Source organism: Chaetodon auriga, chromosome 4 (genome assembly GCF_051107435.1).
Source record: "Chaetodon auriga isolate fChaAug3 chromosome 4, fChaAug3.hap1, whole genome shotgun sequence".
Taxonomy (NCBI): Eukaryota; Metazoa; Chordata; class Actinopteri; order Chaetodontiformes; family Chaetodontidae; genus Chaetodon; species Chaetodon auriga.
This window is the reverse complement of record NC_135077.1, coordinates 20,920,684-20,939,004: the sequence shown is the minus strand read 5'-3', so window position 1 is coordinate 20,939,004 and position 18,321 is coordinate 20,920,684. Positions and strand designations below refer to the sequence as shown.

Here is an 18,321-nt window from a genome sequence, read left to right as displayed (position 1 = left end):
TTATAAAATATCTAACTTTGGGTCATTCAACATTATTGCACAGTAGGACTGAGAGCAGAATACAATACTAAAGACTCGCGACAACAACAGTGTTGCATGTATAGAGTCTACTTCTTAATCTTTTAAACATGGAGGACCCCTGCAGATGTTGCCTTCAGGAACATGTGCACCTTCTGTTGTGACTTTGTCAGATAAACTCCAGCCCTTCATACTTCACATCCCCTATCTTTGTCTCAGGCATCAGTACCTGACCATCTAGCGTAAAGGCAATGATGTAGGTGGCAATCCTGCCTGCATCCTCCTCGGACTTCAGGGCCAGAATGATCTGATCATCTGTGTCTGGAACAAACTTAAAGGAGGAGAAGCCGTGGGTTGGGTTGAGCGGTCCAACGTGCCGTACTGATGTGGAGCTGAAATCTGCAGGGCAGGACAGGAGGAGGTTGGTGGCACGACGCTCATCTGCACTCCGTAGTGCTCGTGACTGGCGCCGGAAAGGGAGGAAGAACCAGTGCTGGAGACGCTCGCTCCACTCTGTGGATTCATGGATAAGTTAACCTGTAGAACCAGGGGATTTATAGGAGACAAAATAAATAAGAGGGTAAGGACATATATGAGTGCCAATCTAGTCTGGATGTTCAGCAAAAAAAGAAGAAAAATCTGTTCCCCTGGTGTCAATGATAAGATGTGACACCCATTCAGACACTGTTGTATGTGGACAGGTCTGTACAGAGGAACCTAAAAGACAGTGGTCAGGACCTGCTGGTTGGATCCCTGTTGCGCTCCGCAGGGCATCGTAGTATGGAACCCAGTTCTTGTGCTCCACATCACCGTGGTAGCCCACAACTTTCACCCACTCTGGGTTGTTGTTGACGGGCACGCCCATGTCCACGTCCTCCCATCCTGGAGAGACCGTACTCCCAGGTCGAACTTGCTAAGTCCGAACTTGGCGTACTTGGTATTGAGAATAGTCCTTGGTTTGCTGGAAGCTCTGGATCCGACACCTTCCACTTCTTACCATCCCTGCCAGGTAAAATGTCCACGTTTCTTTTTTTAACCTTGGCAAATCTTTCCCAGAGACACAGGGGGCTGAAGACACATGTCCACGGCCTGAGTGGGACCAACCATGACAAATGATGTTGATGTGTAAAATCTGTGGCGCGCCCCTTTAATTGCAATATCTGCAAAATAAAAAAAACAGGCTATAACCATAATGTGGCTCTTCAAGTGCAAAATATCTGAGGAAAAAAGCAAATGATGATCCTGCGAGTTTTCTCTGCTTGCCAACAACTTCAGTGGTTAAATCTGCATCACAGAAAAGAGCTGTGTTCATCTGATCAATGAGCAACGACAGCTTGTTTCTTACATGATCTTTAACGGAGGAACCTGCAAACATGACAAACGGTATGAGTGGTGCTGATATCAGTAGTTTATTGTATGTTAAGTCCAACACATTCAAAATAGAAAGGAAAAAAGAAACTAAACAAAAAAAAAAAAAAAAGCTTCTCCACCTGCAACACTTTTGTACTAGCAACAAGGTAAACACAGTAAAATTAAGATGGCAGCCAACTGTTTACCACACCTGCTAAAGCCATGAAGGTACTTCTATTTCCATTCAGAAAGGACTGGAATGATTCACAATGAGGATCCACTCTACTGTATCTTCAACCACAGGAAAATAAATGTACAGGTTTGTTTGTTTTTTTTTCTCACGAGGATCCTTTAAAGTTTGGAAAAGGGCGGGTCGTAAAACAACTGTCCAACCGTAAATTTATATGCTAGAACATTTTCACCACCGCAACAAGTGTGACGGCTCTTCTTCACATCTCTTCACTGACCGTTGCTGTAAAAAGTATGATTGCAGTCAAGTGCCCATGTTAAGCAAATACCTGACAAATACAACATTCGGGGTAGAGGCACCCATAAGAGCGGTCTGTTAAACACTCAAAAGACCAAAGAGCTGTCATTTTTCTGTAATATTAGGTCAAAGACTGATGGTAACAAATCAAATCTCTACTGAAAACTACTCTCACATATGAAAGTCTCAACTACAAGGCCGAGCAGTCGAGCATCACTGTGGAAAACTACATAAAATATACCATGTCCGTACATGACATCTTGTTTCACCTGCAAGAGAGCAAACATTACTTCATGCTGAGAACAAGAGGAGCACTAAGATTTTTTTTTTCCATTGCCAGATGAGAAATTTGGAGAGTCTGTGTTCAAACTGACAGATTGTCCCAGAAACATTGGGAATAGTGCAATACCACCAGACAAGGAAGACCTCATTAGTATATTTGTCCAGAAAAATGCTACATCAATTTCACTTCCCATTTCAGTGCAAGATAACAGAAAAGTAAAATTAAAAAAAAAAAAAAAAAAAAAAAAAAAAACATCTCACGTTTGTCATGTTTTCCTTCCCAGCTGAAACCAAAAGGTCTTCCCTCCCTGCCAGCGGTGAAAAGAAGAGACGCCAGAGGGCAAGGAGACGACTAGCATGGCATTGAATGGAAAAATAAACCAATACAATAAGCACAATGAATAATCAGCATTATGAAAATACAAATGCATAAACAGCTAGAAAAGTGAGCACAATTATTTGCCAGTCTGTAGGCTGAACTCTGGCCAGCCCACCCGCACAGATCATTACAAAATTGTTGCTGAGAAAAGAACAGTCTGACAACTTCTGAGTCCAGGGATGAAGCGAGCGATGGTCACACACAAAGTATCTGAATCACACTGAGAGACTCACTGCAGAGCCGACGGCGTGTTAAACCAAGAACCAAGCGCTCCTCTGTCGCCATCTTTAATGTACCTTTTTGTTCCTGGGGGGCGGGGGGGGGGGGGGGGCTTCTTTAGATGCACGTCTTAACCACATTACATGAGAAGAACAGAACTCGAGGCACCTACTGTTTCTACAAAACCCAGAACAGACACAATACAAAACAAATGGACAATACTCACAACAGATCATCTTAGGTAGTAAAACAGTATGGAAAAAGAAATATGCACCTGAAAAACTGAACTCGTGTGAATACTGCAACGTTTTTGTATCCCCTCCCAGAAGACAATAGTTCAAAATGAGCAGCTTCGCATCAGGAGGCGGCGAACCGCTTTACGCTTCAGTAAGACTGGAGAAGGTGAAATAGAAGGCACCATCATGCTCTTATCAAGTCGAGAGAGAAATTAAAACATACACAGAAAAACAAAACATACAGTAAACTATGATTTTTGCTGTACATTTATTCTGTTACTCCGCACTTAAGACAGAAAGGGAGGGAAGAGGGAGGGACGGGCGGTCTGTCCCTGGTTCGTGGTCTAGCTGGCAGGGAAAAACATGAAGAAAAAACAAAGTTGGAATCAAAGAAAAACAGAGCGAGCAGCCATCGTTACCACCACTCTTCTATTGTTCAGCTTAGTTTCTTGTTTATCCTTTGTCCCCCCACTCATTTGGTGAAAGTCCAGGATTTTTTTTTTTTGATTTATAAATGAGGAAAAATATAATGTAGATTTGCTTGTCATCTTGTCCATCCAGCAGTAATTGAAGCGTAGTTTTGGGTCAAACGTGTGAAAAGTACATTGGTCACAGCAGACAGGCTGTAAGCGAGGCCTGCCCCGTTAAGTCGTATCGCTTTGAGACGACGAAACGCGTCTCTCCAGCTGCGTTCCGAGCGTGGATGTCAACGAAATACGACAAAAGTACCCATTAGTGCATATTGATGAGTGCATTATGCAATTCTGAAGCAGTGGTCTCTCAAAGGAAAAATGTAAAAGGCAAGCTTTTCCTCTGGAACTGCACAAATTTTGCATCTCACTCTTTTCCAACAGTAACGGGCAGGAAACTACCATATAAAATGTGCAATAGAGGGATTTCGTGAAGCAGCGCCCCCAGTTAAGTCAAGGCATATAATCTCTTTTCCAAATGATGGGCTGTACTGTTGTAGTTAAAAGTCTTATCAGTCCCTCCTAATGTGGCAGATTACTCCTGGTTGGTTTGCCTTTTTTCACGAATTTACAAATTAAAGTTTGTGAATTCTCGAGATGCCCCAAAAGGATGCTCAGCTCACAACTAATAAGCGAAATTTTTGTTTGCTTATTTTGTTTTGTCTATTTCACAAACAAATGGTTGACAGGCTGTGTCACATTCCAAAGCAAAGAGGGAACAAAAAAAATAAAAATTAACAAAAACAAATATATACGTTTATACATGAAGATTTCTTTTCGTTAACGAGAACGGTTGAAGATGAAGAACACGGTACTACTTCCACACTGCAGGCGGTGTTCTCCTCAGCGGCGCTGGGTTGTGAAGCGACCCTCTCCTTGGCCTCCAGAGCCTCGTCCGGAGCCCATGCCAGGTTTGGGGGCCATGCCGCCTCGAGGCGGCGGTCCCCTCCCGTCACGTTCACGCATCATTCCGCTTCCCACAATGCCTCGCGAACCTCCGGGGCCCCGGTCGTTGCGCCTCATGTCCCGGCGCTCGTCTGTTCCGCCGCGGGTCTCTCGCTCGCGCACCGCCCTCGTCTTCTTCTCCTCCACATTCAGACGCACCTCGCCTCGAAACATGATGGGCTGCAGGGAGAGAAGGGAGATCACTACAGGAGAAACCCAAACCGAGTATTTCCTCGTCTGTTTCAAAACCCACGTCATTCACTGGTTTGCACACGAGTTTGTTTATTTGTCCCAGACTCTCTGTAAGCGCCGCTCTGCGTCCCTGCCAGCCAAACCATTTCATCTGAGGCTGTTTTCAGAACTGTGCAGGCCTGATTCACTTGAATAAGGCCACACTGGTTTTAAACGCAGGGCTGTTTTGAGTCCAGTGGACACTTAACCTGCTGTTACTCTGTAAACTCTGTTTAGTTTTCCACATGTAAAAGCACTCAGGTTTTTATAGAACCGTTACTTCAGAGAGCTATAGAAAATTTACCAATATGCATTGTTTTTTAAGCAGAAAGTTCCTGTTAAAACAGGATTATCTGTGACTGAGACAAAACACAGCCTCCTCATTCATGTCACTGAAACCAGAGCAGGCGGGTTACAAAAAACAAACGCGACTGATGGTTGCTCGGCTTTTTGCCACTGCACAATCCAGTCATCAGTGGAGGAGTGCAAATGTTCTCTTCAGTGCTGCAGTGGCAATCTACTGCATCCAGGACATGGATGCTAAAATCCGACATCACAGCAGCATAAACACAGTGTATCTCAAACTGCACGTCTTGGTTCACACTTTATCTCACCTGCGCCTGTTGCAACACAGCTCCTAGCATCCTGTTTTTGTTTTTTTAGCTCAATGCAACAGTTGGTCTGAACGCAGCCTCAGATATCTGTTTATAAGCTTGATCTGTTACACCCACGACAATGGAAAGCAAACATATGAGTTATAAGAGACGATGGCTGTGGGGAGTTTATCTCTAATGTGTCAGATTCAGCGTCAGAGTAATTGTAGAAATGTGTGTCACCAAACCACCACCACAAGAATGAAAGTGGGTAATGAAATGTCAATACATGCCCCTTCTACCTTGGCCCCCAGGATTCTCTGCACAGGATCAGAGTCGTCAAAGACCACAAATCCAAAGTTGGGCAGCTTCCCACCAACGCCCTTGGTGTTGATCCGCAGCTCCACAACATTTCCATATGCTGCAAGAATAAAAGGATGTTATGCACTTTAAATCATATTCATTCACCCCGTGGAAGGTTTTTGCAGGACATGGACAAAGTGTTGTTTCTGGAGGAAGCATACTCATGAAGAAATCTTTGAGCTCGCTCTCATCAATGTCATGTGGGAGGTTGCCAACAAAAAGCTGGTGGCTGTCTGGGTACCGGACAATCCGCCTGCTGTCCATGTCACCGGATTCGCTCTCTCCCCTTCCACCTGCAGGTCAGAACAACAAGCACAGCGGAAAAACTCATCACCGCAGCTCACAAGTTTCATCTGCATCAAAACACAATAAAAGTAAAAATCTTGTTATCAAGAAAGTGAAATAAGACAAAGGCTGAATATTTTCACTCAGTAGTTAAACAATCATGAAACAGGACTAAAGATTAATTAAGATGTGCCTTAAATGCTCACGTTTACCTTTGTTAACAAAACTCAAGTGTGGTTTTCCTGTTTGTGACTCCGAAGATGCAACACCATCTAAGAGTGAGAGATGTGCAGGACGTGAGAACGAACCAAATGAAAGCGAAATTAAACAATAAACCCTCAATCTGGGGAATGAGAGCAGGCATTACCTGGTCTGGGGCCCCGCGGGGTGAACGCCGGTCTGTCGCGTGTGCGCTGGTCTCTGGGACGAAGAGGTGCTGTCTGTGTCTCCGGCTTGGCTTCGACTCTGGGCTGTGTGGGGGAGGGGTGTGTCACACACACACACACACACACACACACACACACACACACACACACACACACACACACAGAAAAGTCTAAATGAACCACACATCCTTTCACATGGTGCTCAAGAGGATCTGTTTAGGTCAACCTGCCTGAGCTGATTATGAGCCACTTTGCTGCTTTTCACTTGTCCATTTGAAGCAGTTTGTATGTTCATTCACACCACTGAAGGTCTGCTTTGTATTGAGGTGACAAACATCTGTTAACTGTCTCATGATGTCAATGCACCACAACCTTCCAGTGACCTTCCTCATCAGTCTTGGGCTTTATCAGACATCAATTCAAATGTTTTTTTCTACCATTTTTTCAAACAAGACCTAATGTCAGACTAAAGAGAGGTGGGGTGGAGACACATGACAACATACCAGAGCAGGATTTTCTCATGACATTTATAGTGAAGTATCTATTGCTTTGTTTTGTGTTTGTGCATTACACCTTTGTGGGCTCCTCCCACAAACTTTAAAAGCTACTGCTGCTGTTTACAACTCTCTAATCTTTAACACTGTGGTAGACCGTGTAGTGGGGCATTTCTAACGTGCCCTGACAGCTCATTTCATTAGAAAAACAAACATCATGTGCACTGTTAGCTGGTTACCTGTGAGCTTGGAGCTTTAACAACATGCGGTGAGATTCCAGAGGAGGTGACTGTGCCAGTAGGAGGCAGGTTTTTACTGGTCACCGAGGCCCACGAGAAGGTCTGAGGGATGCAGTACATTGTCAGGGCAGCACCAATAACCACAATATCATTACTGCGCTGTGCATCACAAAATGACTGATAACCAAACAAACTTGAGACTAATACATTTATATACATCTTTTGTTTAATTCTGTTGTAAAATGTTGAATAAAATTCTCCTTCAGTGTAGGAGAGAACAAATCTTCCTCAACTTCCTCATATTTGTGCAATATGTAGCATAGCTGATGCATCCAACAGGTGAATTTATACCCTCTAATAATCTTACTCAAGAGAAGTACACGACACACAGACACATCAGTCTCACCTTGGGAGGCTCCTGGGTGTTTGGTGGAGACTCCACAGGGACTGGTGAAGGTGCTTTCTCCTCCATCTCTTCCAGAACCTTCTCATCTGCTTCAGGCTTTACCTCCTCTACTTTGGGCTCTGGTTCAGGCTCGGGCTCGGGCTCTGGAGCTGGCTCTTCCATGGGCTCCTCTACTCCGTTACTGCAGAGCAAACATCAGCATGTCCTCACTTCCACAGGAATTTAAAAGGAAAAACCCTTCATGCTAGTTTTTAGAAAAAAGGTGGAAATGCACTACTATATATATTAGTGAGGTTATAATTAAATGTTAGCATACGTGACAGGGTGAGGTTCGTAATAGGTGGTGCTGTTGGGGCTTTCTTGAAGTGGTTCAGGGGACGGCTGCCTCTCTTCTGGCTCCTCTTCAACTTCTTCCTCTGATTCTAAGTGAGAGGAAAAAAAAAATAAAATAAAATAACTGCAAAGTTACTTGCATTAGCACCCTCACATTTAACCAGAAAAACTCAAATAAAAAAACAAGATCTAGATATTTATGAAGATTTTACCCTCATCAAGCTCAGCTTCTGAGTCTCCAAAAACCTCATCCTCGTAACGGAAGATGTCATTGTGGACGTAGAACTTGTTTGCCACTGAACCCTAAGGAAATTCGTCACACAGTCAGAAACACAATTCACACACATTAGTGTCCAAAGCAAACCAGTTTATTTTGGGCATCATAGGAACAGCAACGTATCTCCTTAAACTCAACGTCTGGCAATAGTACTGAAAGGTAGAGCTACTAACCTCTGGAGCAAGCACAAAAGTTTGCATGAATTTCCTCATCGGCTGACCATTGTTGGACAGTTCTCCGAGGACTTGCACCACCACTCCATCACTCAGCGTGGCATGGGCATCCACATGTCTGATCTTTGTGTGGCATTCACTAAACTGCAGGGACATGACCTTCTTGTGGATTTCCTACGAGATGCAGAGACAAAAAACAAATGAAAAGGAGGGAACAGATTGGTCAAAATTAACATTATGTTGTAATTAAAGAAGATACGTCTTGCTATTCTGAGCCATTTTTATCGAATGTCTAAATAGTCTAAAGTCTAATTGAATATGACCACAAACGTTGAGGCGACTGTTGACTGGATCCTTCAATTCCCAACACAAAATAACTCGTATTGTTGAAAAGCACACTTATACTTTTAGCTGCTATGTTACAAAACTGTGTTATGAAATCTGAGTCCCATTTACTTAGATTTTTGGACAGTTAGCAATAATCTGAGGTCAGCCAGTGTGTTGTTTACTTTCACATTCATTACTCAGCGCAACCTCAAAAGCAGGATATTATATTCATATGTGACTCAATTTTGCTCAGACTTAATCAACAGAAATACTGATTTATGGAGATATAAAGTTGTTTATAGGATGTAACAAACAAGTATATCTGCAGACATTTAGTCCTCCCTCAAATGCTGCCAATGATTCAATTTGTGCTAGTTTCAATTTCATTAAAATACGTACTTATCACCACTGTGAATATTATTGTACCTGACATCTACTACGCAGTATTTTCAATGTGAATCTTAATTTTGGTCCATAGCACCTACCGCTTGCCCATACACTGCTTCTGCCAGCTTCCCACTCGGGTCAAGTCCTCCATGAACATAGGAAGAATTCCTCCCGTAAAACCTGATTGGCACAATAACATGATATTCAGTTTTAACGAGTTTTACCAACATCTACAGATACTTGTGTCTACCACATCACATTTTGGTAATTACCTGTGCAGGAAATCTGGTGCCTTGTTTAAGAGTGTGTAATACTGCCTCACAAACTCCCGCCCTACAAGCAGGGGACTTGGCTTCTCCATCACCATTTCTTTGGTAAACAATATTAAGTGCTGAAACAAAAAATAAAGATTTAATTGTAATAATGTTGTTTAGAAATAGGAGTTAACACATATATAAACAGTTGACAGTTCATTTGCTAAAAATAACACATTGTAACACTACAGGCCTGAAATAAACCTGACGTTCATGAAGGTTATTTGTTTTGTTTTTTTTGTTTTTTTTTTAATTTAGTTTTTTGTTCAAACTGCTTAAAGAAGTGAATATTAAACTTTACAGTCTTTTTGGAGGCTCTAGTTCATGATGCTGGTGAATGATACTGCAATATACTGAGGTGTTTCTTTTATTTTAAACAGACATTCTGTAATTATGTGTTACACAGTACAATTCAACAGCACCACAAACTAACAAGTCTCAAAAATGACCATGAAGTTGAGCCTTTGCAAAACAGCTGAGGCAAAAACTGAGCATTTTCACTTTCATATAAAAGGTTCGATTTGTTGCAGAGCTTTCGTATTAAGATGGATTAGATTAGGCTTGAAATACCAAATGAATTGGCAGCTGAGTGTACGAGACAATGACTGAAAATAAAGCTTGGAAATCAGTTGGACTGCTGCAGAAACTGTCACACATTAATGTCAATTTTGCATCAGGTAAACAACTCAGCTGTGTTTGAGCAGTAGGTGTAGGAAGTACAAAGAGGGACTTAAGGCGTTTCACTTTCTTTGTCTCATTAGGCCAATGTTTCCTCTGACCCACATCAAACCTATGGCAGAGGAACGACAGCTGACTGTTTAGCTAGCTGGCTAACACACAAGCTAACATTCAACTGCGCCATCACGTTCATCCAATGAGACAAAGAGGGAAACCGGCTGTAGATAAAAGGGAAGCGAGTGATGCAGCCGTTGAAGTTGAGCAGCGGAAAAAACGAACTTAACTACAACTAAATGCTTCTTTTAAAAGTATATACACATACATGTGTTACACACATCTGCGCGTCCCTTTGTACAGAAGTGGCCTACTGTATGAGTTAGGCCTTTCATGTCTAAGCTAATAACATTTGCCAGTTCTCACATTTGTCGCATGTTCGTTAGCTATATACTGTGACAGATTCGTAATTTGTAATCATGTGTGCCTGTTTTAGAAATTTCAGGAGCACCATGCGCCTGCACTGTCAGCTACGTCTACGTTACCTACACAACAAAAACACTGAAGGCGTAGTTATTCTTAACTGCCGGCCTCTTGGCTGTCATCTTAGATGGCTAACGTTAGCCGAGCATACAAGAAAGCAACGGCAACCTTGCGACACTGCTAGTTAGCCTGCTAACGCTAGCTGTGGCTAACTTGTGGCGTCGTCGTTTTTCTTTCAGCCGGTGGTCACTTTGCGGAAGGAACATATCTCATGAAACACGTTGGCGTTTTGATTAACACAGAAAAACGGACACCTGTCAAGATGTCGCTTTGCTGTGCTCACACATTGACAACGCGCAAGCTGATTTCAAGCGGGGAAACCATGAAGCCGACATAACGTTGAGCCCGGTGATTGTAGTGCACCAAAAAAGTATGTCCATGTTACCCCAGTGGGGCTCCTTAATTGACAACATCTGATAGTAATATATAATTGCCTGTTCCATGACCGTTAAAAATCCTGCGCAATGCAAACCGCTCTTAAACTTTTAAAGATATTTACGTTGACGTTATTCCCCACTTACACTGACTGTCGAACCATAATCAATGAAACAAGTTGAGTGCTAGCTGTGCTAGCTCAAAGAAAACAAAGGAAGGCAGATTTGAAAAATTTAGTTGATGCGCATCATTTTGAACTAGATAGCTCAAATGTGATATTTAAATAGTAGCGACACAACACTTGCCAACTCTGAATGATTACTGCTTGTCTATCGAGTTGTCGTGATTTTCACTAGACAATGCAGCTAACATTAGCTGGCACGGTTAACGTTAGCTTGTCAGACGTCTCATACCTGACTTAGCTGTGAGGATGCTAACTTACCTTATGAAAGACCTATCTATGTAGACAGAAGTATTTGTAATAAATAACTACGAACAACCGACTGTAAACTGATCTGAAATACAGTGTATCCCAGGTGAATATTATAATATTTCCCACGCTCTACTATCTAACAGTTTATTATCTCTGCTGTACCAGAGATTGAAAATTTAAAGTGATAGCTTCTATTTATTGTTTTACCCCTGCAATCTGGGGCAGGGAACCCCCATCACAAAGATTCAACCAATGGACTGTTTACACTAGGCAACATAAATTATGACGCAATATAAATAACCCCGCCCACCACACTTTCTACTAATGCTACCTTAAATCCACTCTGACTTCACTGTGTCCGTCCTGACTGGACTGAGTCCACCCTGACTGGGCTGTGTTCATCCTGACTTCAGTGTGTCCATCCTGATTGGACTGTCTTCATCCTGACTAAACTGTGTCCATCCTGACAGGACTGTATTTGTGTTAATAATCACAGTTATGTTGTCTTACATAGGATATCTTATTATTCTTCTGTGCCTTTTAAGCTGGACGGTAGCTCAGAAAACCCTTTATGCAAACAACACATACCCAAAATACATTGAAACATGCATAACTTTATGCAGTTTTTTGGGTTTTTATTACAATTTACACAAATTTGCATATGTAATTAAATATTTGAAAGAAATGGGCATTTACAAGGACTGGGCTCTTATCATGACACCTGAATCCAAATGAGTTGCCCTGCAATCGGCTGGCGACCGGTTCAGGGTGTACCCCGTCTCTCGCCCATTGCCAGCTGCGATAGGCTCCAGCCCCCCGCAACCCCGAAAAGGATACGCGGGTATAGAAGATGAATGAATGAATGAATGAATCCAAATGAATCCAGCATTTGGAAGCCTATATTCACAAAGAAATGTCAGGACACCACAGCCTCCGCTGCTTTAATCTTAAATATTCTCTTTTCAAAAGTTAGATTCACAGTTTTTCAAGTCTGTCTTAAAACAATAGTCAGGTGCCCAAAAAACACCGCAACAGGTGTTACTTGCTGTAATCCTTCCTCCCGTTCATACTGCATTTTAATTCAATATTCCTTTATTAGTCCCACAAGGGGAAATTCCAGAAATGTACAGTTCTTGTTGTGAGTAAAATATATTTCTACGTTTATTTGAAGCTAATATGAGGCGTCAGCTGCCCAGAATAGTCAAATCACATAGACAGTTCACAAAACTGCAGTCTTTTTAGAGTCAGATTTGTTCTTTGTGTTTCCCTGGACAGTGTCTGAACTGTGGGAGGATGGTAAAAAAAAAAAGAAAAAAAAGAGTGTTGTAAATTTTGTAAATACTAAAATGCACTAAACATAGAGGCACTGGAAAAAAGAAGTGTATTAAAGGAGGTCATCACGTCTGGTGAATCTTTACTGCAGTACTTTATGTTCTGCCAGCAGCTCCCTCTGGTCAGGTGATGAAGAGACTTGTTCTGCAGTGGCAAACATACGGAATAAGTTATTCATATAGTGAAATGTGGCTGTTTTATATCAAACTGTCCTCAAATCAAGTCGTTCTGACTGATAAATGGGGGCTGCCTTTAAATCTCAAAACTGTAGTGACTGATAAAGGTTAATCCCAACTTTGTCACCTCAAACAAACCATGAGTCTTACAGATAGCACATTCAGCAGGCAAATTTCTGCAATGAAACAGTAATAAGTGGAAACGTTGCACACTCCCTCCCTCCCAGAAGGGGCTCACAGTGAGGGGTCAGTGGAGCAAAGCCGGCTGCACCATTGCATTAAATGTTGTGTTTTGATGCAAATTTACATGCATTTAATAACATTTCTCTTACTCTCCACAGGCTTGTGATTGGTGCAGATCTTTAACAAGTCTGGATACTGACAGCCACCAAGTGGTCACACAAGCTTTGTGTCTTATTCTTCGGGTAATTAACACGTGTGTATGTGAGATCATGACCTGTTATTTGACAGCACAGGGTCGTGCAATAAAATGCAAGCTGACGAGCCTTTATGCTTCACACAGTAAAACAGGTTTATGGTGGAGTGTACAGGATGAGCTGAGGAGAGAAGCTGCCGTCTGGTGGCCCTGCAGCAGATCCCTCCGCTTGTCAGACGGCAGCAGGGTGAACAGGCTGTTGATGGGGTGGATGGTGTTTTTTAAAATCCTTTGGCACTCAGATTCTCTACTGAGGCTAAAATAAAGTGGACACACCACAGTGTGATACGCAGTCACAAGTCTTGCATTCAAAAACTTAAGTCAAAGACTGAGGTGTTATGAGATAAGTGCACCTAAGGCATGAAAAGGTACAGAGTGAAGCAGCTGGTCGGGGTGGAGGTGCTCTAACAGGTGTATTTCGTTGTGACGCACTCACCTTGAGCTGAAATGCCTGTACGAAAGGCGCTGTACAAATGAAGTTTATTGTCATTGCTACTTTTTTTTCATTGTTTTGTTGTTGTTTGTTTGTTTGTTTGTTGCGTCACTACCTGAAAGCTCGTAACACAGCAGAGACCTTCACCTTGTTCACACGCTGAAACTCATATTTAAAACATGACAGACTTACACTTTAGTTCCGTGAGTTTGCAGCTTGTGGCATCGCCGTCATTGGTTCATCGGCGGTCACGTGACAGACCTGGAGCCGCTGCACACATCTGTCGGAAGGTAGCGGGACCTAACTAGGGTCTCTGACAGCGAGTGGACTATGAACCTCATCAGCTCCGTCTGTGTGCTCCTGCTGGGTTTGTCCTCTGGATGTCCCTCTTATGTGTCCGCCTGTAAAAATGATTCGGACACTGCGGACTGGAGGACAACTCTGCAAACCATCCGCGACGGAATAAAGACGATTGACACTTTTTGGGATGCTGCTCGGGATTTCTTTGATGGCGATGGCGATGGCGATGGCGGCCTGTGTCGCCACAGGTGTGATGACGGTGAGCAGGTGTCTTTCTTTTCTTCTACTGGTGATTTCAGTAGTCACTTAACGGCCTCGAGCCTCTAAGATCAGCTTTTTTTTGGCACTTATTGATACTTTTTGGTTTCTTGTTCAGTTTGATCATGAGCTTATTCAGTGCAGTGGTTTAATCTGATTTTATCCATGAGTATTTCCTGTAGTGCTGGTTGTTGTCTTTACTTTCCGCCACCTGCAGCTTCACCTGCATTTAATGGACATTTACCTGCTGAGAATTGTACCAGTGACGTAAACTGTCTGGTTCTTGAATAGCATAAATCGAAAGTGCAAGTTTCCACCTTGCATGCAATTAGAGGAACTATTGTTCTCTGTCTGCACCAATGAAAAGAGTCTCTTCAACACGGCAGCTCCACTGAGGAACTGCTTGCTGTTTATAAGGGGGGTCAGAGCAGGGGAAGTGGCTGAGGTGTGACTTTTTTTTTTTTTTTTTTTAATCTTTAGCCCTCAAGCTACAAACATTGTTCCCTGAGGCTCCCTGAGTGACTGGGGGCCAATGCACAAGCCTCCCTCCACCATAAATAACCATATTTGTTTATGGTTCATCAAACATGTGAAACTAATAACATTAGAGGTGGTGGTCTTTCATTTCTCCTGCATGCTGGCTCACTGCCACAACCAAACATCAAGGATATTATTCATACATGTGCTTTTCTTTGCTCCAGTCTGCCTCCTGACAGCGAGATAACTGACTGGCAGAACGAGGACCATCCTCACCTCTGCTCCTCTCTCACAGGTGTCAAGCTGGTGCCTCGTCCTGGGTACAAGCAGCCTCCACCCAATGGATGTAGCTCTGCACTGTTTGGATTTCAGGTAGTCTGACAGAGAGGTTGGAGGTTTCTGACATGTCTGAGAAAACCAAAACTGGTCTGCAGGTGATTTCTGATGCATGAAGTACTTTGTGCATAGAAAATAAAGCCTTTCTCCACTGAAGCATCAGGACACAGCGGGTTCACTGGCTGCTCAGGCACAGATCTCTTTTATACTTCAAGTTTGCACTAATCTCTTTGGTGTGATAAATGTCATTGTGATACTAAATGACATTTTTTGATCTCAGTATTGAAAAAATCCAGTATCAGCAAGGCGTCAGTTAAAAAATCATCAAACATACTGAAGGCGAAGCAAATAACATCCGCTATTTTATTCCTTTTAATGATAATGGACTGCATTTGATGTCAAGCAAAACAGGAAGTGCTCTGTTTTTGTGATGAGTTATGTTTCATTTACAGTTTGATTGTGTCTGTTGTGATCAGATCTTTTGCATTTCTGTTGTTTTTCCAGTTTGATGTAGGTGTCCCGTCTCTGAACAAATGCTGTAACCAACACGACAGCTGCTATGACACCTGCGGTCGAGAGAAGCACGACTGCGACGGGGAGTTCAGGCACTGCCTGGAGACCATCTGCAGGAATGTGCAGAAGGCACTGGGATCAGACCACAGTGTGCAAGGTGAGAGGCTGAACCGCCTCAGTTTCTCTGCTCAGACACATGTGCAGGAGTGATGAGGTCGGAGCCCAGACACCAAACTCAGTGTACAGACGTGAGTTGTCTGCCTGGAATAAAATAATGATGGCTGAATCCCAATTAGTTGCTTCAGTTTCAGGGTCCTGGTATTGTTCAGCTCACCGTCACACTGTCATGGCTTACTGGGACACTTGAGCAGTCAGCAGGGACAGATTTGAAGAACAGCTGGGTATTTAGAAACCATATATTTACTATCAGTGTTCCACAGTAATGTAGGATGTAATCTCATGTAGGTCAGGCACACCTGAGACTGCAATCTACTTAAAACATGGAGGGCTGTGGCACATATTTAGAACAACTTTTAGCAAAGAAGCTATGCTTCACTGGCAGACAATTGTAAAATTTTAATTTTCATCTTTTAAAATGAAGAAATGTATAACCGTTGTAAGACACAGTGTGTCCAGTAGAGGGCGACATAGAGACATAGAGCTGATGTTGAACACAGTAAATGTGGACTCTGTAATGTGTCAGCTGGATCAGAATGACCCTAATTGACAGTCAGTCTTCAGCACTGACTCATAACCAAAGCATCACACTCATCCTGTCTGTCAGAGATGAAGTTGGAGCATCTGTGTTGTTCTCAGCTCACCTTTCTCCTGCTCATGTTTTCCTTCTTGTTCTTTCTGTCTCACCTGGCAGCTTGTGATTCGACAGTGACTCTGCTGTTTAAAGCTGCGAAGCACCTGGGATGCAAGTCGTACCTGGACAGCCAGAGGGAGTCTTGTGTGTGTCAGCATGAAGAGAAGCAGGAACTGTGACAGAGGAGACATCTGATTGGCCACAGACTGTGGTTTAAAAAACAAGAAGTGTAATTGGACAGATTATCAGTGAAACCAGGACAGCGTTCAAGTAACCAGGACTTTTTTATTCAGTGCACAGCCGCTCAGCATCCACACGTGACATTTGTCCACATGGAAGCGTCCAACTCAACATATATGAAGAATAAAGTTTTACTTAACGAATGAATGATGAATGAATGAATGTGTGCTCGTTTGTTAATGAGGCTGTTTTTTCAGTGAAGTTCTTCTTGAAACCAGCAGCTGCTTTTAAACTCAGCTTGGAGGATTCCTCAGATTGGCTTTGGGGATTCAGTGGGTGGTGTTTCTGTGTAGTTTAACTTGAAGGTTGAGAAAAGCTTTTGAAAAGAGGTATTGATGGATTATTGGTGGTTTTACTGGATATGGGGTTTGACGTTCGAAGCCTCGTTGGGAATGTTACACAGGAAACACTGCTTCATTGGGGTGGTGGATGAGAATGCTCATTGGTTTTTTGTTTTGTTAGAAACAGAAGTTTTTTAACAGTGTTGGGGCTCAGGCGGTTCCTCTTCTTAGAAACGGTCTCTCCAGCCTTAGAAAATACCCTCTCACATGGAACAGAAGATGCAGGACAACATAAAGACATGAGAGCCAGCTGGTAAAAGTGGGGATGTTGGTGTTTCTGTCTACTCCAGCAGACAAGGGGATCTTCTGTTCTTGTTAGGTTCACCTCTGCTAAATTATGATCCACTTCCACTGTGGCATCTGCTGCGGCACTTTCCTTTTTTCTCTAAAGCTTGTAGTTAGGGCTGGCTCAGGCTACAGCCTCTATCTACTACATACATGTGCTATCATATCATCTGTTAAAGATCTTTAAATGTCTTCATCCACTTCATTCTCAAATTTGGACATAACAAAATTTACTTAAGAGTCGTGAAATGTTTCAAACACCCAAAACAACAGCAAGAATACAAGGTTTACAAAGTTAGTATTAATGACAGAGCTAATGTATTTGATGACTTTCAATTATAAAAGCAGCTAAGTACATTTTTTTTCAAGTACTGTACTTATGTACAAGTTTGAGGTACTTTTACTTAATTGAACATTTCCATTTCTTGCTTCTTTATGCTTCTACAATTCAGAGAATTATAATTATGATTAACAGTATACTACTACTACTACTACTACTACTAATAATAATAATAATAATAATAATAATAATAATAATAATAATAATAATTTGTGTTTACTTTATTTTGTATTTATCCTGTATTTTTCACAGGAGTTGGAGCTCAAAGTGCTTTACAAAAAGGAATCACATGTGCCAAGTATGCTTTACATAAAAAAAGACAATGGACATAAAAACAGATAAAAAATGAATGCAAAATAAGATTGAGATATGGATGAAAATAAAAATAAAGACAATGCATAAAACCACATGATAAAATATTAAAATAGAGTCAAACAGACAGAATAAGATGGAATAACGACGTTTTGGATGGAAAAATTAGGTAAATCAGATGTTGAAAGTCGAAACGAAGTTTAGCCAAACTTTAGCTGTTAGCATGTTGCTGGTTGGTTGATGTCATGTGGTGCCGCCGAGAGTTAGGCCTCCTTGTTGTCATAGCAACAGCTGAGCCAAACACACATTACGTAATGCTAACGCCTGTATTCATCTACACTCAGATTCACACCTTTTAGAACAAATTCGGAGTTTATTGATCACCATTCTTGGCTTAAAGACAGACTTTCAAAGGAAGTTTGAGCTGAATTATTTACGAAGCAACTAAAACGATCTCAAAGCAGCTTCGTCTTCATGAGTCGTTAAATTCAGAGAGCAGCTGATAAAAAAAAAG

General features: G+C 42.2%; 2 protein-coding genes across 2 annotated transcripts; one reads left to right on the top strand and one right to left on the bottom strand.

Annotated features, from left to right (window-relative positions):
- Positions 1-1,411: 1,411 nt before the first annotated feature.
- On the bottom strand, positions 1,412-11,428 carry g3bp2a (G3BP stress granule assembly factor 2a). Its single transcript, XM_076727606.1, has 13 exons — positions 11,227-11,428; positions 9,153-9,271; positions 8,979-9,060; positions 8,167-8,340; positions 7,929-8,019; positions 7,700-7,805; positions 7,384-7,564; positions 6,978-7,079; positions 6,226-6,328; positions 6,071-6,130; positions 5,735-5,866; positions 5,513-5,631; positions 1,412-4,566 (listed from the first exon to the last, which is right to left on the bottom strand). The coding sequence occupies exons 2-13, from the start codon at positions 9,245-9,247 to the stop codon at positions 4,285-4,287; spliced, it is 1,527 nt and encodes a 508-aa protein (XP_076583721.1). The 5' UTR covers positions 9,248-9,271; positions 11,227-11,428; the 3' UTR covers positions 1,412-4,284.
- A 2,489-nt stretch (positions 11,429-13,917) lies between these two features.
- On the top strand, positions 13,918-16,626 carry LOC143319953 (group XIIA secretory phospholipase A2-like). Its single transcript, XM_076729249.1, has 4 exons — positions 13,918-14,153; positions 14,925-15,001; positions 15,470-15,635; positions 16,350-16,626. The coding sequence occupies exons 1-4, from the start codon at positions 13,925-13,927 to the stop codon at positions 16,466-16,468; spliced, it is 591 nt and encodes a 196-aa protein (XP_076585364.1). The 5' UTR covers positions 13,918-13,924; the 3' UTR covers positions 16,469-16,626.
- Positions 16,627-18,321: the final 1,695 nt, after the last annotated feature.